Below are 23,823 nucleotides of genomic sequence, written 5' to 3'. Positions count from 1 at the left end.
CCCTCACCTCTTTCTTGCCCCTTAGGGGAGGAAATCTGCCACCCACTGATTGACTTTGCGGAATACATGCTGGCCTAGCCTGTAAAGCCTAGTTCCTGTTTTAAGGGGTTGGGATTACAACAACTGGAGTGGACCGTGTGATTATACCAGGACTGTACACATTTATGTCTCCTTAGTCGAGGGAGGGCTGACGGGAGGGAGGGCTGACGGAAGGGAGGGCGGACGGACTGACGGAAGGACAGACGGAAGGAAAGAAAGACGGAAGGAAAGAAAAGAAAGAAAGGTGCAGCTATCCTCTGTACAAAAATAGTAGGTCTCAACAAAGGTAGATGCCAAAATGACGACAAGTCCTTGGGAGGGATAGGAAGCGAGAAAGAGGTGATGAAAGGGAATCGAGAACGAAGATGGGGACAGAGGAGATTCCAGAGACTACGATATGAAATATTTAAAAGGTGGAATTAGATTCTTCAATGACAAGTGTTTTTTTTTAAATGACTATTCACAAGGTGCACAGGGATCTTGGGAACTGAGAAACTGAAACTAGTTTGGCAGCATGAAGTGATTTCTAGGAGAAAGCAGCATTTCAAAAATGCCAAATACAAACCAACCCCTCAGTGTACCAATCTATTCAACTCATCAGGTTTAGTTTCCAGAAAAGATTGTAATCATGAAGTGGTCATAAGACAAAAGAATCAACTGAGAGAATTTCAGCTTTTTATTCTCACTTCTCATTCCCTGACAAGAGGCAAGCAGCAGCAGGTCATTCAGCCCCTTGATTTCACTTCCACCATTTGATTAGATTAAGTCTACCTCAACACTATTTACCCATAAATATCATGCTCCTGTCTGTTCCAATTAAATGGCTTGGGGTGGAGCAGGGTCAAACCCCCAACCCCAACAACAGATTTCAGGAAATGGTTCTTTCTGCTTCCTGCTCTACTAGAGCTGGCTATCCCAGAAACAAGAATACCTTCATGGGGGAAAATAAAAACACAAAAAAGGGTCAGAGCTGGTCCCATTCTGGCTGAGACCTCTAATGGTGGTGTTATATAATGCTGGACAGTGAACTAGAATAATCAAAGGCATTAACCCACAGATCCTATAAAAAAAGGTTGTGGGTATCACAATCATAGGGAACAGGCAGGCAGAGAACATTTAGTTTCATCATGGTCATTTGATTCCTCAGAGGAACTGCAAATATTCTGGATCAAGTCTGGTCATGGTATGGTAGCTAGGACTGGCACCTGGACCTTTGTGCACAGAGACAGTGACACTACTCCCTTATCAGAAGAGCTATACCTTAAAATTGAGCAACTGTTAATTGAGGAGTTTAAAAAAGAGCAATGACAAGCCAAGTTTATGCAGCTGTCCTCAAATCTTCAAAATCTAAGTATCATTTCAAATATAAACACAATCAGGTCAATTAACTTTATTGGCATGGTACATAATTTAGTTTACAAAGATAAAGGTTACACAATCTACATAAAAAATAAAACATGTTACTTCATAGTGAAGGGTAAAAGGAAATAGTTTACATTATACATTAGGTTGCATGAGCATAATCTTTCTGAAATACACTGTACAGAAGATCATTCTTTAAAACCAAGAGTTGAAGGAAGAGAGTTTAGCTCTCCAAATGGAGGTTTCCACAGACTGACAACATTGAAAGAAAACTCACGATCCATAGCTTCACATACAAAACTATAGTGTGCTCACTCACTCTTCCCCCTCCCTAGTTACTGGAGGCAGGAATCCAAGTGTTGGTTAATTTCAAATGACAAGACAGAAGAGTGACAGACTGGACAGTTAACAGGCAGAGTGTCAGGACTGCCCATCTGTGATGCTGATGCACCCATTTCATTTTGGGTCTGCCAGTCACTGGGGTCTGCCTCAACAGACCCACTCGCTTTTGCAGATTGTCTCTGTGCTGGTGATCTCTCAAATGTCTGAGCGATAGACTCTCCAGGGAAGGACAGCCCAACACAAGTCTTTTTTCTGGCACTCGTACCTATGGACGACTGATCCAGTTGTCGAGGAATTTTGTGTAGTTCAGTGACAGACCGTTTTCGGCTACTTTTAAAGACAGAGTCTTTTGCAGAGTTGATTGGCTTCGTCCTACCAATCCTAACAGGTGACCCATTGATGTTGACAAAAGCCCGACTATTGCTGACGGATCTTTTGGGAGTGTTTGGGCTTAATTGGTCACTGGGGTTTTTCAGCAGCCATCCTGTGAGGACAGAGGGTGAGCCAGCACTTGGTGGGACAGGGTCAGACAAATGTGTAGCCTGTGGAGTAGATCTCTGCTCATTGGATTTAACATTCCAGGACTTCGATCCTGATTCATGCCCCAAGGAAACAAACTGGGAGGGTGGGCTGAGCAACCTGCTGCTCTCAGGAATCTTCCCCAAGGGTGTCCGCTGAGACGCTGATTCTGTGCTCCTACCTCCAAGGACGTGGCCTTTTCCATTGAATGGAACAACAGGATGACAATCCATGCCTGGGGATTTACCTGAACAGGGAAAAGAAACATTTATTTAACACGTCCAGTCAGCCAAAGTTTAAGTACAGATTTGAGACAGCCAAGGAAATCCCTTGTGGACTCATCTGTAAAGCCTCTCTTGGTTCATCCTGGAGATCGTACTCCGTGGAAGTCTGGAATAAAGACCTCTTACAGACAGTTTAGTTTAATTTTAGTCATCCCCTTTATTCACTAATAGCATCACTGTTACAACATAACACCGATGCCTATATGTTAAACTAACTAGGTTTTAATAACCTAGGAGAGTAGTTTACCAGCTCTTGAAGTGCCCCAGCAGGCTACTCCGATGTACTGATACGGAGTGGCTTCCTTTATACAAAAGTTTGCATGTTCTTAATTAGACATCAGAGTGAAAGACAATAATTCATAAGGATGTTAATTGACAGATCTACATACACTTGACTGATCACTCCTCCAGGCCTTGAGCTATCAGGTGGGGAAAAAATATTCCCAGCTGAATTAGGCACCTGCTAGCAAGATAAACTCCTATTGTAAAGAGGTCCAGTCTGAGCTAATTGGAGTGTTCATAAAGGAACCTTGCACAGTTCGCATGTCTTATGCAATTGTTTTACAAAATGGCTTCTTAGCAAGGAGGCCAAACTTGACCATACAATGGCTTCCCAACAGATTGGGTCAGAATCTCTTGAATGTTAGGTTTAGAATAATTTTAAGCTGAGAGCAGACTCCTGCTTTTTATCTTAAGCACAGAATCGTTCTGTACCCGAGACTGAAATGTTACTGCAAGGTTGTATTTAAAATAATTAATCAGTCTCGAATTAAACATGCCTTCTTTTCAAATTTGTGATTCAAGTTCAAATAAAGACAGAAGATCTGGTTAGTTAGAATTGACAATGGAACAGTCTGTAAGTGTGTAGTGTGGTCTGCAAGAACAGCAAGTTAAGCTTCAAGATTACCTTTTACAGAATTTGTATTTAATAACTGGTAATGGCTACTCAAAAATCAAAAAGTCTCAAAATGCAGTTAAATTCAATCCATAGCAGATAAGCACCAAGAGTTACATTTCTACTGAATTCAACAGCCTCAGCACTAAAATGGTCTCTCTAGTATCCTTTTGAACTCAAGTCAGGGTTTTGTAACAGCAAAGATTTCTTCTGTGATTGCCCCACTTGCAAGGGGTAATAAGAATCCATTATAATTGGCAGCATCTAACTATTAATTAGAAAGTTTTTGATAGTACAGAGTTTTGTTTCAGGGTCAAAGAGTTAGAGATGTACAGCATGGAGACAGACCCTTTGGTCCAACCCATCCATGCCGACCAGATATCCCAACCCAATCTAGTCCCACCTGCCAGCACCTGGCCCATATCCCTCCAAACCCTTCCTATTCATATACCCATCCAAATGCCTCAAATGTTGCAATTGTACCAGCCTCCACCACATCCTCTGGCAGCTCATTCCACACATGTACCACCCTCTGCGTGAAAAAGAGACCTAAGGGGCAACTTTTATCTTTCCCCTCTCACCCTAAACCTATGCCCTCTAGTTCTGGACTCCCCGACCCCAGGGAAAAAGACTTTGCCTCTTTATCCTATCTATGCCCCTCCTGTTTTTATAAAACTGAGGTCACCCCTCAGCCTCCAATGCTCCAGGGAAAACAGCCCCAGCCTGTTCTGCCTCTCCCTGTAGCTCAAATCCTCCAACCCTGGCAGAATCAAACACTTATTAATTTCACAAGGGAACGGCTGTGAATATCACCACTTGGTGTCCTGTTCACACAGATTCACCAATGCTAAGGCAAATGTTCTTAATTGCCTTATAGCATTCTGTTAAGATTCGGTGAGCCCAGGTGTCCCTATGTTTTGCATTCCGAGACTCCCCCCTTTGAGCCTTCCTGCCTGTCTATTTCCCAGTGTAGTAAATGGGTTCTATAATTCAGCATTACATTTTAGTCTAAATGTTTAAAGACAAGTTTTCAGGCTATAGACGCTCAAACAGTTACCTTCAGAAAGTTACATGATTGTTCACACTGTATATCTTCATTGGAAGAATTGATGCTATGTGTAATTAGGTGAGGGAGAGATCTTTGGTGCAGTGTCTTGACTGGAGACAGATTCAAGTCCCACCTGCTCCAAAAAGGTATAATACATCTGATTAAGTTGATTAGAAAATCTGTAAAGTTGAAGAACTTTGATTTGATGGTTAATTGAGAATAATTAAGGGTATTGTGGTGCAGTGGTAGTGTCCATATCTCTGGGATGCAAGGACCAAGGTGAAGTCCCCATTGCAGGATTGGATGGCTGTGTATATGTATAAACAGATTCATAAAATAAGTGTCACTGACAGGTGTCTCATGAGAGAAGGTCTTAATATATGTTTCACCAAACTAAAAATAATTCAAAATAAAGAGCAAGTCTGGTTTAGTCATTCAGCAACTGGCCAGAATAGAGAGACACTGGAAGCAGAGAACAGCAGTCTAAAGATGATGTTTTGATCCCAAGGTTTATTTTTCCTCTCCCAGAAAAAGTTAAAGTTGTGGCCACAGTGGTAGATGACAAAAAGCAAGTGTAAGTGGTCAGAATATAAACTATCCCCAGATGTTGAGTTGAGTGATATGACCAGTTGAAGAATGAATTAGACATGAAGGAAAGTTGTGTGTCTGAGGAATAAAACAAAAACATTGTAATAGACATGGCCACTTAAGAGAAGATCAGAAACAAAAGTAGTTTGAGAGTCAACTGCCTGTCAATTGGACGCTGATGGTTTGGCTCTGTTAAAGATCTGAATTGAATTTATAAAGATGGTCTACTGACAAGGCATATTAAGACTAACTGCCTTTTTTAAAAAAGAGACAGAAGATCACTATATAGGAATTAAATCATTGACTTTAACAAACTTTTAAAAGTTTGTAACTGGAGTTTGGTTCTCAGACTTTCAATTGACTCAGGTGTATCCAAGCTTAAAAAGGTGAAGCAGCAGACATTTCTGGCAGTCACAATGGAGCCAGTAGCACAGTGAACTTATGAATAGCAACCTTCAGGACTCTGACTGCTACATTGAAAGCAGCCAGAAACTGGACCAAGGCATCAGTGAAAGGAAGAGAAATTAACCCAAATTTTGAAAATGTGAGAAAGAATGAAAGCTGAAGGACAGTAATCTGAAGGAATTTTACTGGAATCAAAACTTTAGTCCAACATGTACAGTGATCAGATTTATTCAACAGAGCTGTGTTTCAGTGCTTACACCTCAACATTACACAAATTGGACTGTATCATGTGGTACAATCAAGTAAGGGTAAACAGTGCAAAAACATTGAATGTATTTGCTTGGAGATGACAATACGGAGCTGGCAAGTCCATGCTAGATACTTGAGTAAGCCACTATCAGGTCAGTTGGTCAGCAGACAGCAGATTGGGCAAGACCAGAAAAGTATCTAGTGTTTATAATTAGTGTAAGGGAAATTACTAATATCAGGTAATAATCAGAAAAAGCTCACTCAACATTAACAAGTTGTTCATCTGTCTTGTCAAAGATTTAAAAGCCTTAAAAAAATGCAATTGAGATGGAAGAATATAAAAAGGTTCAGATTAATACAAAGTACAAAATCTAAGGAACTACAATTATGTGCATAATAGTGAATTGTGAATCCTTCACGTGCAGGAACAGCAGCTTTCACCAAGGCTGATGCCTTGAAGAAAAAAATTCTTGGAAGCTCTGGTGCATCATGGCAAGTTTATCTGAAGTAGGCTTTAATTCAGATTTGTTGTATAGCAAATGTTAGGGCTATAGGAGATAAGAAATCTCTAGCAAGGTGCTAGATAGTTAGTAGTAAGACAATGGTTATCCAAAAACAGCAACCAAGTCTCAGTTAGCCAAAATTGATTAGAATCTCAGTCTGAGCAGGCAACAAGCCAGTGTCTAATACTTTCATTGATGATATCAGAGTGGAAGAATGGAATACCATCATTCAACCCCATATCTATTGCACTGAGTGATTGACACCGCTATTATTTCCAAAGGATAACTGCCTGAATAGGCAGTGTGGTAGCATACATTGTAGAGAACTCATGAATGAAGGAAGCAATAATAGAGTCATACAGGAAAGTGGTTAGACATTCTGGACAATGGCCAAGTACTGGAGGCCCTTAGATTGACAATGGAATAGAAGAAAATGCAGTTAGAGTTCTGAAAACAGAGAGCGACTCTTGAGAATAAATCACAATAGAGAATATTGCTTAGTATTTGTTCAGTAGCAGAGTTCCCCTGACTCTGACCTTCATACACGACTGCAACAGTTCAAGAAGGTTGCACCCCGCCACTTTAGAGGGAAGTAAATGCAGGTCTAACGAACACCACCCACACCCCATGAAGGAATTTAAAAACACTACGGTCAATCTCAAAAATGTGCCATGAAGTCAGTCAGACCTCGAGAGAAAAAAAAAACCAACTTGTAAGTAGAAGAATTTGCACAAGTAATATGGAATATACTGCATGGTGGACAGTGCCCCAACTTAGTGCATGCTATTTCCAGATGGCATCAAGGACAGAATCATAGGATCAAGGAGATGTACAGCCCAGAAACAGACTTCACCCAACTCGTTCAGGCCGGCCAGTTAATCTAAAAACTGATCTAGTCCCATTTGCCAAGCACTTGGCCCATATCTCTCCAAACCCTTCCTATTCATATACCCATCCAGATGCCTTTGAAATGTTGTAATTGTACCAGCCTCGACCACTTCCTCTGGCAGCTCATTCCATACTCACACCACCCTCTGAAAAAGTTGTCCCATAGGACCCATTTAAGTAACCCCCCCCCCCCAAAAATAAACTACACCCTCTAGTTCTGGACTCTCCCAACCGAGAGAAAGGATCTTGTCTTTTTACCCTACCCATCCCACTCATTATCTTATAAACTTCTACGGTCAGCCCTCAGCCTCCAATGCTCCAGGGAAAACAGCCCCAACCTATTCAGCCTCTCCCAAAGTTAAGAACTTTAACAAAAAAAAGTTAAGCAAGTGAAACAATAAGATAAGGCAAAACGCTTGACAAACTCTAGTGTTATTCTGTCTTATTATGGTGCACCACTGAAGGGCGTTCAGTAATTACTAGTGATCCATTCTGATTTCAATCCAAATTCACAATTTATAAACTAACACATTGTTTTGTGAATTCAGCTGTTAAACAAGGTATTAAGTAAAATGGAGCATCCTCTGAACTGTAGTCAAAACATCAACACTCAAAATATGGTGGCCATTTGAGAAGAGCAGACACTTTTAATGAAGGTGTAACTTCACTCAAACTCAATTTAAATTCAAATGAAGCAACTAGAGGAAAAAAAATAACTTCAATAATTACAGAATAATGGTTCAACTTCATTAGCCTTTAGTTTACTTGACATTACTCCTCTGGTGGTTTGAGACCATTTCAGCCACCTATAAGAAAACTTTGACATTGCCACACCTACACACACTTACCCAAAGACCCATTTCCTTCCTTTGGTGAACTGGACAGTTTCCCTGGCTTTTCTCCACGTTTTCCTGGCTTCCCCTTGTAGTTCTCAGGCTCCTTGACTTTGCTATAGCTTCCACCACAGGTCTGCTGATGCTCCGCCCACCAGGGGTCTCTAGCTGATGGTGCTCTGTTCATTGCCCGCTTCACATATCCAAAGTAAGGCTGTCTGTTTCGACAGGGCCCATCACAACGCCACCAGTGCTGCCGGTATTCATCCACCTCATCGTGGAAGTTGTGATAAATCTGGAAGAGATCTAGACTTTGTAATAAACTGCACGTTTATTGGCTAATCTGTAGCTTCCTATTCCTCACTGACAAATAACTATAAAGATATTTTTAAATAATTCAGTCAATAACTTGCAAAATATCACAAACCAACTTCACCTTAACACCCTAAGCAAACATCACATCCAGACTCAACAGAATACACTAGAATTTTATATGAAAAAGCCCCCTAATTGAATAATGCACTAACTACTGGAAGCCTTGGATTGGTTTCCTAAGCCTTCATGGAATAACGCGAGGGTGGTGGTTTTAGACAAGAGAAAGATTTATAGACTATCCCAAAGTGCCATTGAGAAGTTGGTGAGCATCTTTTTGACCCACTGCTTACCCCTGTGGATTGCAGTGTACACACAGCTATTTGATCCATCAGTCAAAAATGTGAATACAATTCCAAGTCAGAATGGTAGGGGCTTGGAGAGGAACTTGACAATAACAATTAGACATTGCCAGAGAGAAGCATCTGCGCAAAGGATAGATGTTTGAAAGGTACTGTAAAAGATCTCCAAATTGTTGTAGCACAACTTGTATAGTGTACACTGTTTATGATAGAAATTAGTAAAGAGGTGAATGGGGTGCCAGTTAAGCAGGCTCCTTTATCCTAGATAGTGCCAAGCCTGGGTGCTTTTGCAGCTGCACACATCCAGACAAGTGGGGAATATTTCACCATACTCTTGACTTCTGCCTGGTGGATGGCAGACAGTCATCTTTGCCCTGCTCCTGCAACTATGCCATGAGACTGGTCCAGTCCATTTTTGGTCAATGCTAATCTTCTGGATGTTAGAGGGAAAATTCAATAATAGTAATACCATTGAGTGTCAAGGGCCAACATTGAGATCTCATCTGCTGGATAGGTACTGCCTGGCACTTGCCTAGGGGGAATTTATTTGCCACTTAACCCGAACTTGAACACTGCTCAAGCCTTGCCACATTTGGACCAGAGATGCTTCAGTAATCTGAGTAGATGCAAATGATGAACATTGCATAATCAAACATCCCCACTTCAGACCTCATTGAGGGAAAGCCATTGATGAAACAGCTGAAAGTTATTCAGACAAGGACAACACTGGAGATCCGACATTGTAGGAATTTCTCACCACCACCACTACTGTCTTGTTTTCGCCAGGTATAACTCATTCCCCCATTCCAATTCCTTCTGCCTCCTTTTCCTCAAGCTTCTTAATGCCACAGTCTCAAATCCTGCCTTAACGTCAGGACAGTCACACATTTCTGCTCCAGAGTTCAGCTTTTCTGTCCTTGTTTGAACCCAAGGCTGTCATTCACGGTTATAAATCAGGCTTAACTTCATGAAGCAACTTGGGAAGATTTATAAGAGCAGACAGAAAAGCAACAGGGAGTGTCACAATTGGATATTAGTAAAAGTAACCAAAAGCTTGGTCAAAAGAATCTCAGGAATGTCTCAATGGAGGGATAAATTGAAGAAAGGCAAAGTAGTTTAAGGAAGGAAGTCAAGATTTAGGGTCAAGGATCTGAAGGCACCTTTCCCAATGGAAATCATGGATGCAGGATCATAGGACTTAAACAGATTACACAATAATTTAAATAGTCACAGCTCCAAGATGAAAAGGATGGGCCAGAATAAACAGTGAGGTGCAAAGCCTTCACACATGCAATTACATTTGCGATAAACAGGCAATGTTCAGGAGGTGAACACTGAAGTCGTCCTCCTCTAATCATGAATATAAAAACAAATTCTTCATAAAATCCACTCCCACCTGACCCAAGCCCACAAGGTCAGCTCCTTACATAGGACCACTAGTTGCTGAGAGAAAAAGTGGTGAGACCATGTGTTTGAAAAAAAATGTTACATGTGATAGATAGGCCCTGCAGGGCCTGACATCATTCTCACGTGTAATCCTGCCTCTGATACTTACCGTCACATTGGCTCCACTCATCTTGTTAATCCTCCACATGTGTTTGCGGAACTCAGGGCCATGAGAATCATGGTCTTTGTCATTATTTGTGACAAACAGCAAGGCATGGATCATTTCATGTAATAGTGTCTATTAGGAAAGCAAAAGGTTGCAATTACTTTAATTGGTCACCCTGCTCAGCAAGTTTTCACAAAGTGCAAATACAGCAAATGTCTTACTTAAATGACACCTATTAGACTAGGAATGCACCAGTTGTTCAAATCTTCTGGTTGATCAAGTTGTTCAGGTTATCAACATAAAATAATGTTATACCTTTACAACATAAATCAGTGTAACTGTGCCTTAAATAAAACTTACTGCCAGGCAGCGATCTCACTTGCAACCTCAACCAACAAGTCAGACATTGCTGAGATTGTGATAATGCAGTAAATCTACAGTATTTAAGGGCAATTATTTTTGCTGGTTTAAGTTAAGATTTTTTGTATTAAAATGGGCAGAAAAGCTCCAAAGAAATTTGGACTTCCTGACTGATGGTTATTTGACCTGGAGCAAGCTGGGAAGAAGCCAATATTGCTGCAAACTGCCTTTGACTAGATGTCAATTCACAATCTGAGCTTTCTAAAATGGTGTAACCTATAAAGTACTTCTTAGGTAGAAAGATGATCATGGAAAGAGAGGTGCCCCACCTCATGCAGTTAAAAGTCTTACTACTGGCCCATAAATACACAATTTTTCTAAAAGTTTAAAAATTAGTCAAAGCCAAATTTCCCAGATTTGCCTCACTCCATTACTAACTAAGAGTTTTGATGCAACTTTTGAAAGTCTCCCAGAGATTACACAGGAAATACTACATGGTATTTGAAACAGTAACTTGCAGCTGAATTCACCAAATTTATTTTATTACCTTTCAAATTGTAACCACTTTTCCCCCCACTCAGTTGTTGGTTTTCAAATCCTGTACCAGTATCCTCTTCACTATTTATTCTGTTTGCATCAAGGCAAGATTCAATTGTAAGCGATTGCTAGTGTTTGATGCAAGATATTTTCATTACTTCCTGTTAAGACTGATTTGATTGCTTCTGTGATTCCAGTTATCTGATGCACCTTTGTCTTCCCAGAGAGAAGATAAACAGCATGACTGAGGGACTGTAGAAAGTATCAGTATACAGTACATGGGCTCTCGCTACAAGTGGCGATAAATTACTAAAAGGAAACTTGTCAAGTTAACAAGGTATTATTAATCTTCACATACAGGAAGTATCATTACATCTCTAAACTTCAATAAAAATAAAAGAACCACAAATCTGAAATAGACTGGTTTTCAATAATAAAAGTCAGAAACTGCTGAAGGAACACAGGTTTGGCAGAATCTACGGAGAAAGCAGAATCAAAGTTTCAGGTCCAGTGACTATCAAAATTACCAGACCTGCTGAGTTTCTTCACAGTTCCCGGTTCATTATTGGAAACAAAAGCCTGTTTCAGCTTTCCAGTATCTGTGTCTTTTGGTTTGTTTCCAATCAATATACAGTTTGCTTTGTCATTAAACCTTTTGATACTTTGTTACAGGCTGCAAATTCAAATAAACTAGACATCTTTCAGCAAAACAGCACAAAACTTCACAGCAAGAACTTCTGCTTGGTCCAAAAGGTTATCTTCAAGATAAAATGTTAATTTATAGGATACGTTGAGGAGTGGGACAAGCAGACAGGAATGGAAATAATTTACATTTGTATTGTACTTACAAATCTCTTAAAAATGTCCATCTGCCTCAGCGAACCAAATTACCTATCTGAAGTAGGAACGTAATCGTCAGTTGCAATATGGAAATCTGCCACCTTAGAAAACATGTTACAGCCACTACCTCAGTGATTTTTGAAATAATGAGAAATTGATACCAATTTCCTTGGTCAGAATGGATTTTCAGGACCATTGTAACTTTCAAGGCTAAGAGTGGCCTTGAATTTGTTAAGGGTGGCTCATACACTCTCCAGCCTCCATCAGTAGCACCACCTTCAGAAGAGGGTTGTGTTCCTTACAAGCATGTTTACAGAACAGAATCCTAACTTGCAGGATACAGTGCCATTAGACAACAATTTCTCAGTGTGATTAGGAGAACAGTCACAGATAATTGAATGATTAAATGGATCTAAGCAACTGAATTCAATGCCAGAACAAAGACTGCAGACAATGTTTGAAGTTAGGTCTGAGGTGAAATCTCAAAATCTTATCAGGTGCATCAGCCTGCTTCCAGTGGGAAGGAAATATTGACATTCTGCACATACCTCAACCAAGTCTCGCCTGGGTCGCAGTTTCAGCAAAGGCTCACTGATGCGGATGGAACACAATCCTCCTCTACCTTCATAGCTGCACACACCTGCACAACTGCAACAGACCCACAGTGGGTAAGCTCAATTCATTCAGCATGGCAGGTAGCGCAAAACAGTGAATACCAATAAAGATTTAAGGCAGATCTGTCAAAATTACATTGTCAAGTCTACCCAAATTTGCAGTAAGTGATTTTTTTGTAAAGTGAAAGTAAAACGGAGATTCAAAAATCCCCTACTTCAAAATCAATAAAACTGAATCAGCTTTTTCACCACACAAAAGAAAAATGTTAAAAACCACAACGCCAGCTTATAGTCCAACAGGTTTATTTGGAAGCACTAGCTTTCAGAGTGCTGCACCTCCTTCATTGTGGACCTAATGAAGGAGCAGCCTCCGAAAACTAGCGATTCCAAATAAACCTGTTGGGAGTGTAGCCTGGTATGTTATTTTAAAACTTTGTGCACCCCAGTCCAACACCGGCACCTCTAAAGCAAGAAAAAGGTACAGCGGCCTTACTCGAACACTCCAATGTCCGTGCTATAGGACTCAATGTAAATAAAGAACGAGTATATTACAAATCTGTGCAATACCGAGCAACCGACTCGTTATTTGTGCTGCGATCTTTTGGATGAGACATTAAGTTTCCACAAGGCGACAGGGGGGTGGGACAGCCCCTACAGCGGGGGCTACGAACTCCCTTCGCCAGTTTGAAAAGCCCGCGGTGAGGTCGGGGCCTACCCATAACTCACAGGGTCATCCGCGGGCTCCAGCGGACCTCCACTCCAGCCAAGCGGCCCCAGAAATACAGGTCATTAAACTGCAGGAACAGGCCGTGCAGGTCGGGATTCGGGTCGATCAGCTCCCACTCCTGGTCCACCACAGAGACGGGCGCCGTAGGCTGCGGGACCGGACTCAGACACGAGCGAACATCGCCATCTTCTTCCCCCCAGGCCGCCTGGAGCTGAAGCGCCATCAACAAGTCCCCGTCCATGATGGCGGCCACCGCCTCCTCCCCGTCCACTGACGTATGGAGCAGGAGGCGGTGCCTCTCCCTTTACCGGGCGAATCACATGATGGAGCCTCAAACATATTAGCCAATGGTAGCGCCGCATGATGTCACGGAACGAACAATGGCCATTCAGAATAGGACATGGAACCCGCCCACCAATCGGCGAGCAGCCAACCTCATCCAACGTAAATTCTGGAATAGGATGCACGTAATTTGAGCCAATCGTGATCTAGATGGACGTTCACAGCGACAAATGGAACTGCGGGTCACTGGGCAAGGCCAGCCAATCGTACGCGGGGACTGGTTTCGGTGTGACCAATGGGACAACGGGTTACTGCTCATGGTCAGCCAATCGGAAGCCGATTGTCGTGTGATCAATGGGACGGCCGTGGGCCTGAGGTTGGGTTGTCGGCCGCTTGGAGGAGTTGAGTGGACCCGGAAGGCAGGGCGCTGGGCCCGGAGCCGGAGCCTCGAGGCCGGTGGACTGTAAATCAGGTTCCCGCCGGCGGTAAGATGGCGGCGGACGTGGCCTCCCGGCTCCGGCGGCAGCTGGAAGCCCCCCGCTTCGAGCCGGCCCAGTACGTGAAGCAGCTGTCGCAGCAGTCCGACGGTGACCGCGACCTGCAGGAGCACCGACACAAGATCCAGAGCCTGGCCGACGAGACGGCGCAGAACCTGAAGAAGAACGTCTACAAGAACTACCGGCAGTTCATCGAGACGGCCCGGGAGATCTCCTACCTGGAGAGTGAGATGTACCAGCTCAGTCACATCCTCACCGAGCAGAAGGGGATCATGGATGGCCTCACCCAGATGCTGTTAACCGCTGACCGGGAGCGGGAGCAGCAGCAGGGGTCCCGCCAGCTGCAGCCCACCGGGGGCGGGACCTCGGCGTCCTCCCTCGGCTCCTCCAGCAGCAGCGCCGCCGCCGCCGCCGCCACCACCTCCTCCTCCTCCGAGGCCTTCCTCATCCTGCCCCGGGAGGCCGAGGAGCACAAGCAGCGCACCCTCACCACCCTGCTGGAGAAGGTGGAGGGCTGCCAGGACATCCTGCAGACCCCGGGCCGCTACCTGGTCTACAACGGCGACCTGCTCGAATGCGACGCGGAGAGCGCCGCTCAGATCCAGAGGGTGCACGCCTTCCTCATGAACGACTGTCTGCTGGTGGCCGCCTGGCTGCCCAGCCGCCGTGGGGCCGTTCGCTACCGCTACGACGCCCTGTATCCACTGGATAGCTTCGCGGTGGTTAACGTCAAGGACAACGGGCCCATGCGGGACATGTTCAAGATCCTCAGGTTCCCCGACACGCGAGTCTTCCAGGCCGAGAACGCCAAGGTCAAGAAGGAGTGGCTGGAGATCCTGGACCAAACCAAGAAGAACAAGGCCCTGACTGAGCGCCTGGAGGTAGAGAAAGAGGAAGCCAAGGCCCGGTTGATGGTGGCCGAGGAAGAGAAGCAACCAAGGCCTCTGTCACCAAAAACTAACCCGTTTGAGGATGAGTCTGATCCAGCCATGGAGTTGGTGGACCTGAGCCTGGAATGGATTCAAGAGCTGCCTGAGGACCTGGACGTCTGTATTGCTCAGCGGGACTTTGAAGGGGCTGTTGACCTGCTGGACAAATTGACTGAGTACCTGAGTGGAGCAACTAGCCAGCCTGGGGTGCGCCAGCTGAGGAGTCGCGTAGATCAGAGGGTCCGCCGCCTGACTGACGTGCTGATGTATGAGTTGTCTCCTGGCCGCTCGCTTCGAGGTGGTCCACGGGCAACCCGCCGTGCTGTTTCTCAATTGATCCGGCTGGGTCAGTCCACCAAAGCCTGTGAACTCTTCCTGAAGAACCGGGCAGCTGCTGTGCAGACAGCAATCCGGCAGCTGCGCATTGAGGGTGCCACCCTGCTGTATATCCACAAACTCTGCAACATCTTCTTTACTGGCCTGCTGGACACAGCCAAGGAGTTTGAGATGGACTTTGCTGGTGACAGTGGCTGTTACTCAGCCTTTGTGGTGTGGTCGCGCTCAGCCACTCGGCTGTTTGTGGACGCCTTCAGCAAGCAGGTATTTGACAGCAAGGAGAGCCTGTCGACCACGGCCGAGTGTGTGGAAGTGGCCAAAGAACACTGCAGCAAGCTAAGTGAGATCGGTCTGGACCTCACCTTCACTCTTCAGGCGCTGCTGGTCAAAGATATCAAGGCAGCCCTACACAGCTACAAGGGCATTATCATGGAGGCCACCAAGCACAGGAATTCAGAAGAGATGTGGCGAAGAATGAACTTGATGACACCTGAAGCCTTGGCAAAATTGAAGGAGGAGATGAAAGCCAGTGGCATCACCAATTTTGATCAGTACACTGGTGACGACTGCTGGGTCAATCTCAGCTACACCATTGTGGCCTTCACAAAGCAACTGATGGCCTTCTTGGAGGAAGGGCTGAAGCTGTACTTCCCTGAGCTGCACATGGTCCTTTTGGAAAGCTTGCGCGAGATCATCCTGGTGGCTGTGCAACATGTCGACTACAGCCTGCGCTGTGAGCAGGACCCAGAAAAGAAAGTCTTCATTCGCGAGAATGTTTCATTCCTGTATGAGACTGTGCTCCCTGTGGTGGAGAAACGTTTTGAAGAAGGAGTTGGAACACCAGCCAAGCAGCTCCAGGAGCTCCGCAATGGATCTCGAATCATTCGTGTCAATCCAGAAAGCACTAATTCATTTGTGTAAACTGCAGGAGTATTTACAGATGAATCAATGATTGCAGACATTCCCTGCACAGCCATACAATTTTTATTAATTGCTTTAACACTAATGCCGCATAAACTGTTTATGGGACTTATCATGAACTTGCTACCTTAATAAATATACAGCATGAAGATCAATGTTTTCCAGTAGACGTGAGCTGCCAATTTCATTTTCACTTGTCCTGTATTTTTGTGACTTGTTGTATTCCACTAGTAAAAGCACTTGTGACAGTATTGGTATTTGTTTTAATCCAAACACCTCTATGCAAGAACAATTGAATTTGATGAGAAAGTCTTTGCTATTCAGCATAGGAAGATTTGGTTTTGAATTCTAAATGCAAAATGGGTCTTTTTTTAAATTTCTCAGTGAATTATGGTACACTTAAAAGGGTGAAACTCTTCTTTTTAAATCTCTGGGAAGTAAACCTGTTTCAGGAAAGGCTAAAACATGTTGAGGCCATCGTTTCATAAAGTTATGGCACATTGAACACAGAAACAGACCATTATATCTTCTAAAGCTGCATTGATGTTACTCTAGTGTAATGTCCACAGCCCTGACCAAGTCAGCTTTCAAGCAACCTCTCTTCTAGTTCAACTTATGGCAGAGAATTGTAGGTTCTAACTATTCCCAATGTGAATGTTTGTTTTTTTTTCTAACACCTGATTTTAGTTTCATTTTATTTCTGAATATGTGGTTTTGCAGTTGGATGTCAAATTTGCAGCTCATTGAAATGGTGCTTGTTCATTGTTAGATAGGAGGACCTGAAAGAATTGACTGTTTGCCTTTTTTTTTGCATGTGCCAACTATAGAAATATAATTTTATGAATTCAATGCCTGTGATGCTGTTGTGTGCATTGATGTGGATTCAGAGACTTGTGGAAGATTTACAGTCATTGTGTAAATCCAGAGTAATAATTAGAAAGGTGTTAATTTAAATCCTGCCCCTCAACCAAGTTTTGATCACCTCTCAATATGTCCTTATGAAGCGTGCTGTCAAATTTTATATTCCAATGTGTTAAGTAGCCCCTTGGTAACATTTCACAATAAATTGCTATATAAATCTTATTATGGACACTTATCAAATCACCTAAAATCAATGTCAATGACTGAGTTGGTAATTAATGTTCTAAACAACTGAAAATATAATGCTTATTCATTTTTTAACATGACCAATAATCCCAAGCCGCATATACTTACAGCATGCTTTCTGCAGAATTGCAGTCTTTTCAGGAAACAATGCCCAACTTTCAATGGGTTCCCATTTCACTGAGTTGTAACATGCAGTAACTGTCCAAAATCCTCTCTTTTTGCCCTCTTGAGAATTTCCAAACCAACTTTCAGCACTAAGGGTGGAAAGTGTAGTGCTGGAAAAGCCCAGCGTGTCAGACAGTATCTGAGAAGCAAGAGAATCAATGTTTTGGGCATAAGCCTTTCATCAGGAATTGAATGAATTGCCTGAAACGTCAATTCTCCTTCTCCTTGGATGCTGTCTGACACACTGGGCTTTTCCAGCGCCACAATCTTGACTCTGATATCCAGCATCTGCAGTCCTCACTTTCTCCTTTCAGTATCAAGGCCCAAGTTTCATTTCTCCTCCCAGCCTCAAAGGGATGTCTTCTAGTGTCCTGCTCATCACTGTGGGTTTCTTTTCTTTGACCTCGGTCAAACTGTTACCATGATTCAGTCTAGTAACTAACAGAGGGGACTATTTTTGTCTGCGGACAGCAGCAAGTGCTGTTTAATTTCATTCCCTCCCCCCTCATCAGTCTTTCTGAGACAAGGTTTGCAATAAGAAGCATGTTTTGCTTCTGCCTTTATCTAAAATGTTAAACCTAGCTCTTGCTTTTCAACAGTGTATGAACTGGACCCCTAGTCTCTGTGGTACCCAAGCCACATGACTTCGGAGGCAGAATTCATAGATTACATTTTTTTGAAAAAGTTGATTATATTTTGATGTGGAGATGCTGGTGTTGGACTAGGGTGGACAAAGTTTAAAAATCACACAACACCAGGTTTATTTGGAAATACGAGGTTTTAGGAGTACAATCACCCGAAACCTGTATCCCCATTCTAAGTCTTAACAGCAATCTAGGTTTGTTCAATACTTCACATCGCTTGTATGACACTTAGCATTTTTAGTGCAAAATCAGTGTCCTCTTATTCTGACGAAGGAGCAACCCCTTGAAAGCTTGTACTTCCAAAAAATCTGTTGACTATAACCTGGTGTTATGTGATTATACTTTTGGATCCTTTCTGAGTTAGGATTTGTGATAATAGTACAACTTATTCTAATCAGATATATCACACGTACTGAATATATTATTTGTTTGATTACAATACATTTTTACATTATACACAGTGAAATATAGCAGGGAATTCTCATTACTTTTGATAAGTTTGTAAAAGTTTGGAGAAGTGAAAATAATAAATGTAAAATATAATGAAAACAAAACTAATTTGCAACAACTGCTCACATCCAAAGCACTTGGGAGTATTTTTGAAGTGTAACCATTGTTGTGGGAAACGTGGCAGTTAAATTGCACACTGCAAAGTCCTGAAAGTAGTGATGATATAATGGTAAACATGATATTGATCATGTTTGGCGATGGTTGTAGGATATGTTTGTTGGCAAATATATTGGAAAGAGCACCCATGTCCTTTGAATGGTACCTTTGCTGTCCACCTGAGACATGAATGGGTGGTTAGTATGACCTCATTTGAGCATTTGCAATAACACTAATTTTTCAGTAGTGCATTAACTTTGTTCACTTAGAACTTGTGCTCAAGTGTAATGTGAACCTGCTATTTGCTGGGCACTGAGCCAAGGCTGATACTTCAGTGATGTGGTTTAACCTATAGTTGATCCTGTGTTATGGAATTATTTGTCATTCTAATTATCCTTTTCTTCAGCAGTACTCTGGTTCTCTGCTATCAAATGTCAAGTTATAGGCATGATGGTGATAATCTGTTCAGTTAATCAGAAGATTATTCAGAAAAGCTTCTTTATCTACAACCACAGCCTATTTTTATAAATTTGTTAATTACAAGAATCATAGTTCTTAAATAGTACTATTGTAAACTGCAATCTGTTTGAAATTGGTTATTTTGAACAAATTACTTTGAGGATTGAAGAAGTGCAATAAATTGGCCATATTTAAAGTTGCACCATCTTTAATTCAAAGTAAATATCTGGACATTTATTGCTAGTCCTGTTTTCAGCAATGGCACAGGAAGCCATTACCATATTCTCTGACATGACAGATCACGCATTTTAAGACTCTACTAAGACTGTAATGTAGAAGTGGAAAATTAAGTCAATAGTGTCTGTGCCATTATTTGATCGTAGTTGATATGTTTCTCAACCCTGTTCTCATAGAATCCCTACTGTGCAGAAAGCGGCCATTTGTCCCATCAAACTTCCAAAGAGCATGCCACTCAGACCCAAACTCCCACCCTATCCCCATAACCCTGTATTTACCAAGGCTACTCCACCTATCCTACACCTCATTGGACTGTGGGAGGAAACCAGAGCATCCAGTGGAAACCTATGTAGACACAGTTAGAATGTGTCTGTGGTGCTGTGAGGCTGTCTATCTCTATCTTAAATACACTCAATGACTTAGTCTCCACAGCCTTTTTTTAATAGATCAATCAAGTAAATCTTTCACTTTCCAAAGAATGTAGTAAACTTTGTTTTAAAGTATTAAGGTGGCTTATTTCTCCATTGAAACAGATTTTTGCCACTCTACTGGACTGAATGTTGGTATACCTGATCTGGGTGACTTCTCTCTGCTCAGAAAAATCCCATTGAGGAATTTGAACTACCTCTTTGACGTACCTACATAGACTATTTTGCTCTACTGGTGAATTATATGCCTAATATTGTATATGCTGAGTTCATTTACAGCTAATGCTAAACAATTCCTGTCACGTTTCAATACAAAACCTGGTCTGATGATTTATTGTAGTACAGATCCAGGGAATGCTACATGGTAGGAGATGCCATATTTTAGATATGATGTTAAACCAAGTAGCTGTCTGCCTCTACAGATGGGCACTAAACTATCCATGGCACTCCCAAAATATTATTCTAGTGTTTTCTCACAATATTCTGCCCTAAGCTAAAACCTTTGTGTGAGGATCTCATGGTTGTCTTTGATGCTCAGGTTGAGACAGTTCATCAGCTGCCTCTCCCACACCCTTCTCTTTCATTTAGCCAAACTTGCTTTCAAAAACCCCCTGTCACATTCATGAGCTCACATCCTTTTCCAGTTTCTGTCCAATTCATCATCCTCTCTGTGCTCATCTTGTCTGTGGGACCCATCTCCTACTCTCCCAATCTAATTCCCATTAAACTGCTAACACCCGACTTCCCCTCCAGGCCCTTCACTGTTAGACAAAGCTATTAATGGTTCTCAATCCCTAAATGTTGTCTTTATCATCTTTAAATCTGTTATTATCTCCCCTCCTCAAAAAAAATCTTGACCTTAGCATAGGTACAATCATATTCTCTCAAACCTCACTTTCCTTGCCAAGTCCTTATCCTTGTGGAAGTCACAACTGACATCCTATGTAAATGACAAAGTGTAAATGACATTCCCCATCCCCCTTAGCAGCCTGACATGTTGATCACATCATCCTTCTCTAATCCTCTCTATAGCTGGTGAGCTGGGTGAGAATGCTTCCACCTGATTTCATTCTGAACTATCAAATCATAACCAGACTTATAGTTGCAATGACATCTCTTTCTGCTTCTACATAATCTCTCCAATTTTTCATCTACTCTCTTATCATCTGAAAGCATGGTGTTATTTTCATGTGCATGCTGATGATACCCTGGTCCATCTCACTTTCAAGCCCTGTACTGTTGCTCAATTACTAACCTACTTCAGGAAACTCAAGCTCAATGGCCGACAACAGGTGGAGGGAAGGCCTTTCAGGAAGGGAACTTGTATTTCCTTAAGTAAATGTGAGGAAAGCAACTGGAAACCACTTTGAGTATCCTTTTCTTCAGACATATTGCTCATTTAGGTTGAAATTGGGAGTCTTTTACAAGCAATTGAAAAGGAATATGCAGTGGTATAATAAGTCAAGGAATGAGCAGATGGCCTACATTTAATTAGGTCACTACCTCGAGCGGTTGTCTGAAATCAAATGCTGAAGGAGCAGAAGATTCTTCTGGTTTAAATATTGGGAGGAATGAAGCCATTGTTTTTGGTCCTAACTTCAAAGTTTGCTCCTTCAACTATATACTCCCAGTAATAGCTTGAAATTGAACTAGACTGTTTGCAAACTTGGTGTCACTTATGACCCTGAACGAGCTTCATGAAATATCATATGTTTACAACACAATTGAGACCATTTAGCCTTTCATGTTTGGGCCAGTTCTCTGAAGGGATACTTTACCTTTTACTACCCAGTCTTTCCCCTTGGTCCTGCACATACTTTTCAAATAACAATCCAATGCCTTCTGAAATGCTTTATTCTTATTCTGCTGTTTGCAGTCTAAGTTTGTCCCAATTTAAGAGAAAAAAACCATAATACTCCCCAATGGTTACTAGTGTTCACATTAATTCCTCTAAGACTCTGGGTCTGCAATTTCACAGTAACCCATTCCCCCTCTCAGACTGCTCTTTGTTTTTTAAAATATCAAACCTATGCCTCTTCCCTCACTCTGCTGCATTCTCTCATTGAGCAGTTCTCTATATTCTGAAGATTAGAAGTTTTCTGTTGATTGGACTTCATGATAATTACTTCTGACCACACTTTCACATCTTTAGTGTCACCTGACATAATTTCTATCTCAAGCTTATCTGCTGCTTTAACCCACATTCATGTCTGAAGTCTTATCCTTGAATTTTCTACTTGAAGGCAGGTCCAATTTCCAGGACAATGACCTCCACCTTATATAGAACAAGGAGGCTGGTCCCAAATCATGCATAGTCAGAAAAGAGAACAACCCCATGCTGTTGGCACCAAACAACCCCATGCTGCTTTGGAGAGTGATGGTAGAAGCACAAAATTACTGACCAAGGCTTTCTGCCACTGTTACCAAATGCTATTAATTTGTAAATTGGTACTCAACCTGTTTTGAACATGTCTTCAAGTCCTGCAGTGGGATTATGAACATGGTACTTCTGGCCTAGAAGCAGACTATTCACGACTGTTGTGCATCAAGGCTTCCATTCATTTTCTCATTGCTTTTAAACTATTCCAGCACACACCTTGCTGATCTTCCATGTTCTCTCCATAACTTTGAGATTAACTGCTCTTCTGCCCATCTTTTAGAGAAAGAGAGTGCTATAGGTTATTTTTATTAACTCACTCACCAGCTCGCTATATTCATTAATACCAGGTTCCTGTTCATTCATTCATAATCCTTTACTAACCCATTATTTACTAATAACATGGTTTCATTCATTCATAAAACTGTGGTTCTGTCGTATATTTTACTATCATAAGATAGACTAAATCAAAACAACCCTTTCTAATTAAAACAACCCTTTCAACTATTACTGCTTTTTCACACTTTCAATTCTTAACAACCTTTGCTACAAGCAGTGTTTAGGCCTAGCTCCCTCTGATTAGGTGTCAATATTGTAAGCAATACCATCCCCATCATGTCTCCATGATACTTTATAATATTAATCAGCCCTTGCCAACTGTCTTTCAAACCTGAAACACCACACTGTTTCCCCAATTAATACGTACTTGTTGAATATCTTTTAACAGGGCCACTATCCCTTTACTGACAAAACTGTGCTTCCATGAAATTGCATGAATAAATGAAACTCTCACCAGCAAATAGTAATTAAATCTCACAACACAGCTGCATTAATCAGTTTAATATCCTTTATTCTTTTACTAAGTACAGGTACAATTCCTAACTTATTTAGAGCATTTCAGCCTGATATTTTCACTAACATTTACTAACTTAAAAGCAAAAAGGACTAATACCTCTTAATTATGCAAACAGACTGGACAGACACACTTAATCCCATCAGAAGTAGCAGCCAGCACTTCGTTTTAACCCATCTCCTGTCAACAGGGACAGACGCCCCTCATACCTTTGTGTACTATGGATGAAACAGTGTACACCATGGTAATGGATTTTTAATATCTGTAAGAATGGTGTACAAAGAGGCCACTGTAAGAACTGTATTTCAGGATTCTATTGCCAACTGGAACTTGTGCTGTTGCAGTTGCTGAATAAAACAGGCTATTTTTGCCAGTGATTTCAGCCATTACTTGAACACGATCACACAGAATCAAGGTGTCATACAGCATTGAACTGGCCAACCAGGTTTCCTAAAATGAATTAGTGCCATTTGCCTGCCTTTGGTGCATATCCTTCTATTCATGTACCTGTCCAAATATCTTCTAAATGTTGTAACTGTACACACCTCTACTACCACCTCTGTCAGCTCGTTCCATATATGCACCATCCTCTGTGTGAAAAGGTTCCTCCTCCGGTCTCTTTTAAATCATTCCTCTCTCATCTTAAACATATGCTCTCTGGTTCACCTTACCTATGTCCCTCATGATTTTATAAATCTCTAAAAGGTCACCTCTTATCCTGCC

The 23,823-nt window shown here is 42.1% G+C and overlaps 2 protein-coding genes across 2 annotated transcripts; one reads left to right on the top strand and one right to left on the bottom strand.

Annotated features, from left to right (window-relative positions):
- Nucleotides 1-1,414: 1,414 nt before the first annotated feature.
- sprtn (SprT-like N-terminal domain) lies at nt 1,415-13,552 on the bottom strand. The gene is made up of 5 exons (XM_072558984.1): nt 13,259-13,552; nt 12,467-12,566; nt 10,185-10,313; nt 7,971-8,250; nt 1,415-2,509 (listed from the first exon to the last, which is right to left on the bottom strand). The coding sequence occupies exons 1-5, from the start codon at nt 13,498-13,500 to the stop codon at nt 1,737-1,739; spliced, it is 1,524 nt and encodes a 507-aa protein (XP_072415085.1). The 5' UTR covers nt 13,501-13,552; the 3' UTR covers nt 1,415-1,736.
- Nucleotides 13,553-13,843: 291 nt separating this feature from the next.
- Nucleotides 13,844-16,475, top strand: exoc8 (exocyst complex component 8). Its single transcript, XM_072558971.1, has one exon. The coding sequence runs from the start codon at nt 14,032-14,034 to the stop codon at nt 16,222-16,224; it is 2,193 nt and encodes a 730-aa protein (XP_072415072.1). The 5' UTR covers nt 13,844-14,031; the 3' UTR covers nt 16,225-16,475.
- Nucleotides 16,476-23,823: the final 7,348 nt, after the last annotated feature.

This window comes from Chiloscyllium punctatum, chromosome 3, assembly GCF_047496795.1.
Source record: "Chiloscyllium punctatum isolate Juve2018m chromosome 3, sChiPun1.3, whole genome shotgun sequence".
NCBI lineage: Eukaryota > Metazoa > Chordata > Chondrichthyes > Orectolobiformes > Hemiscylliidae > Chiloscyllium > Chiloscyllium punctatum.
This window is presented reverse-complemented; position numbering and strand designations above follow the sequence as displayed.

Bases quoted from the DNA above. Each gene is read 5' to 3' on its own strand.
- exoc8 (XM_072558971.1), top strand. From the start codon at position 14,032: ATGGCGGCGGACGTGGCCTCCCGGCTCCGGCGGCAGCTGGAAGCCCCC.
- sprtn (XM_072558984.1), bottom strand. From the start codon at position 13,500: ATGGACGGGGACTTGTTGATGGCGCTTCAGCTCCAGGCGGCCTGGGGG. The intron at 10,314-12,466 runs GTATGTGCAGAA...CTTTCCTAATAG, and splicing joins CCAGGCGAGACTTGGTTGAG to ACACTATTACATGAAATGAT. The intron at 2,510-7,970 runs GTAAGTGTGTGT...TTCCCTGTTCAG, and splicing joins GGAAGGAAATGGGTCTTTGG to GTAAATCCCCAGGCATGGAT.